The following is an 8,788-nucleotide window of genomic DNA, read 5'->3' as shown; positions in this document are numbered from 1 at the left end:
ACATTCACGATTCACCTGTGGTGAATAATACTGAACTTGGTTAAACCGTTTTTGATTAATACCCTTTTTAGGGTTCCGTAGCCAAATGGCAAAAAACGGAACCCTTATGGATTCGTCATGTCTGTTTGTCTGTCTGTCCGTGTATGTCACAGCCACTTTTTTCCGAAACTATAAGAACAATACTGTTGAAACTTGGCAAGTAGATGTATTCTGTGAACCGCATTAAGATTTTCACACAAAAAATAGAAAAAAAAACAATAAATTTTGGGGGTTCCCCATACTTAGAACTGAAACATAGTTTGCGCGAGAGACACTTCCAAAGTGGTAAAATGCATGGTATAATAATATACTTAGACCATGGGTAAAATGTATGTCCCCCCCCCCCCGTAACTTCTAAAATAAGAGAATGATAAAACTAAAAAAATATATGATGTACATTACCATGCAAACTTCCACCGAAAATTGGTTTGAACGAGATCTAGTAAGTAGTTTTTTTTAATACGTCATAAATCCCCTAAATACGGAACCCTTCATGGGCGAGTCCGACTCGCACTTGGCCGCTTTTATTGTTTATTTATACCGCTCATGAACACAGTTAGGGTTGTCACTGGCTTTTACACAACTGCCCAAATACTTATTACAAACATTTCAAATAAGACACGCTAGCCCTGTATGTAGTACCGAGCTACTAACAATGGCGATGTATGCAGCGCGCGCGACCCACCCCTTACGATTGCCCTGTCTAGACGGATTCGTGAAATGACTGTATTGTTGACATTGTTGTGTTATAGACTGTGCTTACAAAATTCGCTTTAACCTTTTCGACGCCGTGTCAAACACAAAAGCTGTCTCTCAGACGCCACGTCACCTTAGTGTCAAAACTGAAATTGAACTTTATGCATATGCACCTAGGTCTATGTTGCTCTGTGGTCTATGACCGATTAATAATACGTCTTTGGCGTTGGACCTGCGGTACGTATATATTGGTCATTGGCGTCCAAAAGGTTAAAACAGACATTTATAACATCCTTAGAAATTCGACTTTTAGCTCTTGTAAGAATTTGGTTAAGCTAAGGTTTAAAATAACCTACCTTCTTTATAAGAAAAAATATTTTAATTCAATTAATAATCTTTATTTCAACATAATCAGACAAATAATATTATTATAACAGTTCTCTCATTAATACTAAGTGGTGAGGGCAGCCCATGGTGGTGACATTGGCTGAGGGTTCTGGAGGTAGGACATGACTACAGCTGATATTGACAGCATGAAGGAACTGACAATCTGAAACAAAAAAACGCGTTTTAATACTTTTAATACTTAGAAGGTTTCAATAGATGATTAAGAATAATTGCAACATGCTTGTGTTCATTTTATATTGTAAATGGGGCATTTGGTGCTGAAAATGTACTTTTATTAATGTATTATTAATATTGTCTCTTTATTTATTTTAACTCTTAGGCTAGGTTATTTTATAATATGGATATAAAAATAAAATACAAAAACACTTACAAAAACAATACAAAATACGTATAAACATATTATAAAAAACCTAACCTAGGGTGCCGCCAGCAGCGGGGCAAGGCCCAAGCTGCCGGTGGTCAGGGCTGCAGAGAGAGGAACCGGCGGACTATCCGCGCCGTGTCCAAGATCACCGCCTTCTGCATCTGACCCTTGATCCAACCACCTAGCGAGAGTCTCTCAAGATGTTGGTCGAGACTCTTCGCTATTAGACCGTTCGCTGAAACAACTATCGGGACAATGATCGTCGAATCAACATCCCACATGGCGGTTATCTCGTGAGCCAAGTCTAGGTACTTACTAGACTTGTCCTTCTCGGCTTTCACGAGATTCTCATCATGGGGGATGGTGATGTCAACGAGCACGGCCCGGCGCTGCGATCGATCTATTATCACAATGTCAGGCTTATTGGCTACAATAGTCCTGTCAGTGATGATAGATCGATCCCAATAGAGCGTGGCACGACCATTCTCGAGAACTTGCGCAGGTGAATACTTGTAGTACGGTACTTCGCGGTCCACAAGGCCGTATAGAAGAGCAAGCTGCTGGTGAATAATCCTGGCTACGAGATTATGTCTGTGCAAGTACTCGCCGTTAGCAAGATGAGAGCAACCGGAAATGATATGCCTGAGTGACTCTCCGGGACGGCGGCATGCCCGACAAATGTCGACCGTACCGTCCTTCAGGATATATTTCCGATAGTTGTTCGTCATCATAACTTCGTCCGCAATTGCACAGGCAAAACCCTCGGTTTCTCCGAAGAGATCCCCGAATCGTAACCAGTTCACCGACGCGAGCAGGTCCACATCGGGTCCCGTGAGGGCCTTGTAGAACCGCCCGTGTAGCACCTTACTCTCCCATGCCGTCTTGCGATCCGCAGTACTTAGTACCACAGGTTTGCGCCAGTTCTCGTTTGCCAAGGAGAGCGGCGTGAGGTTCCTGTCTACTGCCACCACATCACGATGCATCCCACACTGGTTGTTAAGGAAATAATTCCTGAGATTGTACACCTCGCGGTTGTGGAGATCCTTGGCGTTTAGGAAGCCTCGGCCACCACATTTCCGTGGGATGTACAATCTCATAACTGACGAGCGTGGGTGTAGCATGCGATGCGCGGTGAGCAGTGATCGGACCCTCCGATCCAGGGCATCCAGCTCGGTCTGAGTCCACCTTAGTATGCCAAAGGAGTATGTGAGTAGGGGCATTACCCAGGCGTTGAAGGCGCGCACTTTGTTGCCTCCTGACAAAAGACTGTTAAGGACTTTTGTGAGCCGACTGAAAAAGCGCTCCTTCACCGACCGTCTAATACCCTCGTCCTCAATACCCAACGACTGTGACATACCAAGGTATTTATAGGTTTCTGATTCAGAGATAGATCTGAAAGACATTGTCTCAGAAGGTTGTAAATTTGTTGAATTTACAACCCTCCCCCGCTGTACATGCATAGCCGCACATTTATCGACACCAAACTCCATGTTGATGGCACTACTGAAGACTTCGGTGGTTTTCAGTAGCTCCGTCAAGTCTCGGCTATTTGGTGCAAATAATTTGAGGTCATCCATGTACAGAAGGTGAGAAATGACTTCACCCTCTCTCCGAAGCCGGCAACCTAGTCCCAAATCCTTTAGCAGGGTGCTGAGGGGATTCAGAGCTAGGCAGAACCATAGGGGACTCAGACTATCACCCTGAAATATTCCTCGCTCAATCCTTATGAAATCCTGCGGGCCAGGGCGGTCATCCCCGCCTCCTGGTTGACGAAGGACTGTGGTCCACTGTCTCATACACGCGCTTAGAAAGGCCCTCAAAGCTGCATCAACTTTATACAGCTCTAAGACCCTCCCCAGCCATGAATGAGGCACCGAATCATAGGCCTTCTTGTAGTCAATCCAAGCGGCTGAGAGGGCCTCCTTGTTCCGCCGGATTTGTTGGCAGATGGTCATGTCTATGAGGAGGAGCTCTTTAGTACCACGGGACCCAACCCTACATCCATTTTGAGCGGGGGCCAAAATATTGTTAGCGACAATGTGCGCGTTGATTTTTGTCCTCAAAATGGATGTAAGGAGCTTATAAAGTGTAGGTAAGCACGTGATGGGTCTGTAATTCTTCGCTTCCGTGGTACTACCGGACTTATAGAGCAGGAAGGTGACACCAGTTGTTAAGGAAGGTGGGAGAGAACCAAGCTCGAGGGCTTGTTGAAATTGTGCTGCCAAGCACGAGTGCGAGCATCGGAACCATTTTAGCCAGAAGTTGTGCAATCCATCCGGCCCAGGACTTTTCCAGTTCTGGGCCGTGCGGATGGCACAACTTACGTCATCGGGGGTGATAGTGACTACCCCCATAGGTTCGATGGACTCGCACTCACGCTCGACAACATTCATCCAACCCCCCTCGGTGTGTCCGACAGGCACCGACCAGATGCTACGCCAGAAGTCAGTCATGACAGTAGGATCCGGCGGCTGCGTGTCGGACTCACGAAGGTTGGTTTCCTCCCACTTTCGGTACACCTTCCTTTGGTCACTCTGGAAAAGACGATTCTGCTGGAATCGATCCACACGCTCTCTGTAGCGGCGAATACGGTTTGCCCATGCGTAGACTTTCTGCTTTAGAAAGTCGATGCGCTCCATAACGTTGGCCATGTAGTCGCGGGGCCTGATATCCGTCCCCGCAAACGCCTGGTTTACAAAGCGCATTACTCGGGGGCGATTGTTGCCCCCCCTGAAGCAGATCAGCTTTGCGATAAGAGTCCTAAAGGAGCTGATACGTCGCTCGATCCGTATTTGCCATGCGGGGGCACCTCCGGCGGTCCTAGGTGCACGTTCAGAGTCCGGAAACTTGACTCGTGCAACACGGCACGCCGCGATGGCTCCGCAATACATGATCGCGTGCGTATCATCTAAATCTTTACTAGTCCGTAGATATGGCTCTAGTAAAGCGTTTAGGGCTCCCATTAGCGCTAGATTGCGTCTATTCATAGGCAAACGTGGTAATCGTGGCCTAGTGTTGGGAGTGGAGCGATACTGCGTAATCGCCTCATCCAGAGTCCTCCTCAGATGCTCATTGGCTGTACTACTCACACTCTGCGCGATCTCCTCCTCGTCGGCGTTGAGATCCACCCGCGGTGCCCCCGGTGCCTGGTCGGGTGCGGGCACCGAATCCGGCAACGTCGCGGGCGGGTCCCGCGCCGAGGTGGAGGCCGCGCGAGCAGAGAGAGCCTCCAGGCGAAGCCGATCAAGTGTCGAGTCATCCAACCGCTTTAGCCGCTGAATGACGCGCACCTGATCCGATAATCGTTGCTCCGACACGGTGATGGTGGGTTCAAGAGCCTGAAACAGAGGCAGTATTCTTGAACGATAGGCGGATAGTTGTGTTCCCCCCTCTGTAGCCCCATAATAGGCGCGCATGACATTCTCGTTCATTTGCCGAGTCCATCTCATGCGACGCACTATACCACCGGCAGCGGGAGCCGTGGGCGGGGCAGGATGTCCCGCAGGCCCCAAGCGTGCCGGCAGCGGTGGCCGCCCTCGTCGCGCAGGTGGTCGTGGCGGCGGCGGCGGCGGCCCGCTCTCGTCACTGGACCCGTCTGTGTCAGGCGCCGTTGTGAACTCGTCACCTGACGACGGTGTGGACGAGGAACTGGACGAGGCGGGCGGGGGTGGTGGGCGTGCGCTTGTTGTTGCCGCTTTTGCTCGACTCCTCGTTATCATTTCTTATTGTGGTGGTTTTGCCAGTGAAGTATGACAAATGTCAACACAGGTCACAACGCACCCATGGTCGCGGTGTTTTTAATCATATTTATCAATTGTCCGCATGATTTACGCATAACTCGGTTCACACATGAGTATTTAACAGTATTTTAAGGCAAAAACCACATTTAAAAATATATTTTATCAAAAGAAATGTAAAAGGACGTCTGTCAGTGTCAGCGGTTTTTTTTTTTTTTTTTTTTTTTTTTATTATTTATTATTATTATTAAACAACCTCAAGTGTTTTGCTTTAAATAATAATATTTTTTAGGACAAACTAATGCACTGTACACTACTTTACCTATGTCTTTACATGCATGATTAATAAATTGTTAGAAGCTCAATAATCAATAAGCACCTGTTTAGTATCATCAGAAACCCTGGAATTGGCGAAGCTGATGCTGGAGCAGAACACAGCAGTCCATGCGCACCACTTCAGGCGCATCATGAGACCGCACATGGAGAACACCATACCTTAAACAAGAAATTGAAGTTGTTCATTGATAAACATGAAGACAGATTTGAATGTCATATAATGCAGGTTTTTTTTTGCATCTGAAAAGATTTGCAGGTGAAAAGCAGATTTCTTTTGATTTTAATAAAACTGCTTTTTGACTGAGGTTAAAATGGCTGGAGATCTCCATCCGTGACAAATACGGGGCACACAATACTGGATGGAGATTTCTGGCCAGGGTAGATAGAGGGGTGCTTTTTTTGACAGCTTGGTAGACAACAGGTTCACAGCCAAAGTATTATAGTATTATTAATATTACATACTTATATTATTATTATTTAGATTTATTTTTACTCTCAAAATAAATGTTCACGAAATCTATTTTCACAGCTCGAGATTACAGTAAATTAAGTATATATTTAATAGCACTTGTTCATAACAATTGCGGTCATACCCAAAATGTTCATATAGTCCGTGGTGAGATCCTCAGCAGGGGCCGACGACGGCGGAGGCGGCTTGTAGCGGCGCTCGCGGTCAGCCCTGCGTGGATCTGATGTCAATTGCATCTGAAATAATTACAATTAAATCTTATTGTTAAAGCCCTTGGCACCTTGTTGAATTAAAATAACTGGTCAACTTCATATACCTTTTGAAATTTAAGGATTGGCCCACAAATAATTAAAATGTAATAATAACTGGATAGCACCAAAAGAAATAAATATACTCTTAGATATTTCTAATTTGATTTATTCATTCCTCATTGTAAAACCTGTAGGTGTAGCATGAACATGATCTTTATCACGACATTGTCAATGTCATCGTATTTATGTTATGTCATGGCGACAGCTGTCAAGTGTTAAAATTATGAAGTCCGAATTGCACGTAAATAAAGTGATTAAAATGTTAGCCGTTTTTGATATGGTTCAAAACAGCTAGATTGTAGAAGCTTTAAATACCTACGTAATACATATTTATTAAGTTTATTCAATAATACTTTGTGAAATTGTTGAACCCGTTCACCACCTCCTAAAACGGTTATTGCCTTTTTGGTGCGATGCGGTAGTGTGTTATGGCTTTTACGGCTTTGAAATATACTTCGTATTTAAAAAACTTTTTACATTTGTAATATTGTTTACGCCACCCTAGGCCCGTAAGTTTCTTCTTAATCTCACTTCCTGGCCAAGGCAAGACGTAAAACTTTAACCTTTTCGACGCCGTGTCAAACACAAATGCTGTCACGCTGACGCCACATCACCGAAGTGTCAAAACTGAAATTGAACTTTATGCATATGTACGTAGGTCTATGTTGCTCTGTGATATGTGACCGATTAATCGGTCTTTGGCGTTGAACCTACGGTGCAGATATATCGGTCATTGGCGCCCAAAAGGTTAAACAAACTACGGTCGGTAATTCGTAAAGCCCCATCGCATATTTATAACAATTTATAGCAATTAAACACCTGCGATTTGGAGCATTTACGAATTCACCTCCCTAGGTACCTACCTACCTATACATACCTATGTAATGTACTATTGGGAATTATAACTGTGCATTTATGACTTTGCAATAAATGTTTTTTCTTATAGTTCGTTTTTTAGGGTTTCGTAGCCAAATGGCAAAAAACGGAACCCTTATGGATTCGTCATGTCTGTCTGTCTGTCCGTCCGTATGTCACAGCCACTTTTTTCCGAAACTATAAGAACTATACTGTTGAAACTTGGTACGTAGATGTATTCTGTAAACCGCATTAAGATTTTCACACAAAAATAGAAAAATAAATTTTGGGGGTTCCCCATACTTAGAACTGAAATTCAAAAATTTTTTTTATTTATTTTTTACCACATACGTGTGGGGTATCTATGGATAGGTCTTTAAAAATGATATTGAGGTTTCTAATATATATTTTTTTAAACTAAATAGTTTGCGCGAGAGACACTTCCAAAGTGGTAAAATGTGTCCCCCCCCTGTAACTTCTAAAATAAGAGAATGATAAAACTAAAAAAATATATGATGTACATTACCACGCAAACTTCCACCGAAAATTGGTTTGAGTCTAGTAAGTAGTTTTTTTTAATACGTCATAAATCCCCTAAATACGGAACCCTTCATGGGCGAGTCCGACTCGCACTTGGCCGCTTTTTTAGCATTAGAAAAAAGGTAAACAATCTTGATGTGTCTTTTAATTGAAAAAGATGTTTTAAAAATAAGCCACGGCAAATTTGTAACAATTATGAATCTAATACGATCATTTATATTCTTCTGCTTTCATAAGTATAAGTTACAGATTTTTTGAATTTCATCAGATTGGCGAAAAATTGTCTCGTCTGGACTCCACTTAATGAACATACTTTTAGGTACCTACATATACCTACTTATAGGTACCTACATACTTACTTACATACAAAATATAACTTTATACCTACATATAGAAGTAAGATATATTGTGTTTACTACTCGTGCCAAACAACAAGAAAACTATGCTTTTACCTAAACCAGTACATATCCGAATAAAAGCCCCAACAAAATTAATAATGGTAAAAATATGCAAATCCTCTCAATTAGTGTAACTGCTGTAAAAAAGGTAGAATTCGTGTTGGCCCGTCCGCCATTGGCCGGTGGCCGGACTGCGCACGCCCACCGCCCGTGGCTCGCAAGCCTGCTGTTTACATGTGAAATCTTAAATAATACATTTATATTAAAAGTGGACGTTTATATGCCATTACCATTAGGTATGATTATAGGTAGATGTGGAAATAGAAATATCTTCTTATTGGACTGAGAAATTGAAATTCTACGTATTCGTTTGCGCAGCTGTAGTGTAATAGAGAGGTAAAGCTTAAGCACATCTTACCTACATCTTACACATAATTATAAATAAAGCGACATACGAAAATTTCCGCGGGACATCTATTTATATATTATATCTTCCTTCCTTCCTGCTGAAATTTGAGTAGGTACCTACCTACCTATATATGTACTTTTAAAGAATCCTACATGAATTCCCAAAGTAACAATAAGGCCTTTCAGTATACGAAACTTAGACTACAGTGCCGCTCACCTCGCTGGTC

The 8,788-nt window shown here is 43.3% G+C and overlaps 1 protein-coding gene across 1 annotated transcript; it reads right to left on the bottom strand.

Annotated features, from left to right (window-relative positions):
• Positions 1-1,115: 1,115 nt before the first annotated feature.
• LOC134649256 (protein Asterix) lies at positions 1,116-6,494 on the bottom strand. Its single transcript, XM_063503977.1, has 4 exons — positions 6,366-6,494; positions 6,174-6,285; positions 5,624-5,739; positions 1,116-1,285 (listed from the first exon to the last, which is right to left on the bottom strand). Exons 2-4 carry the CDS (start codon positions 6,283-6,285, stop codon positions 1,187-1,189), a joined length of 327 nt encoding a protein of 108 aa, XP_063360047.1. The 5' UTR covers positions 6,366-6,494; the 3' UTR covers positions 1,116-1,186.
• Positions 6,495-8,788: the final 2,294 nt, after the last annotated feature.

Source organism: Cydia amplana, chromosome 6 (genome assembly GCF_948474715.1).
Source record: "Cydia amplana chromosome 6, ilCydAmpl1.1, whole genome shotgun sequence".
Classification (NCBI taxonomy): Eukaryota; Metazoa; Arthropoda; class Insecta; order Lepidoptera; family Tortricidae; genus Cydia; species Cydia amplana.
The sequence above is the reverse complement of the archived record's forward strand: the minus strand, read 5'-3'. Positions and strand labels throughout refer to the sequence as shown.

Coding starts and splice junctions, on each gene's coding strand:
- LOC134649256 (XM_063503977.1), bottom strand. CDS start 6,285: ATGCAATTGACATCAGATCCACGCAGGGCTGACCGCGAGCGCCGCTAC. Junction 5,740..6,173: donor GGACTATATGAACATTTTGG/GTATGACCGCAA, acceptor TTCTTGTTTAAG/GTATGGTGTTCTCCATGTGC. Junction 1,286..5,623: donor TTTCTGATGATACTAAACAG/GTGCTTATTGAT, acceptor TTTTTGTTTCAG/ATTGTCAGTTCCTTCATGCT.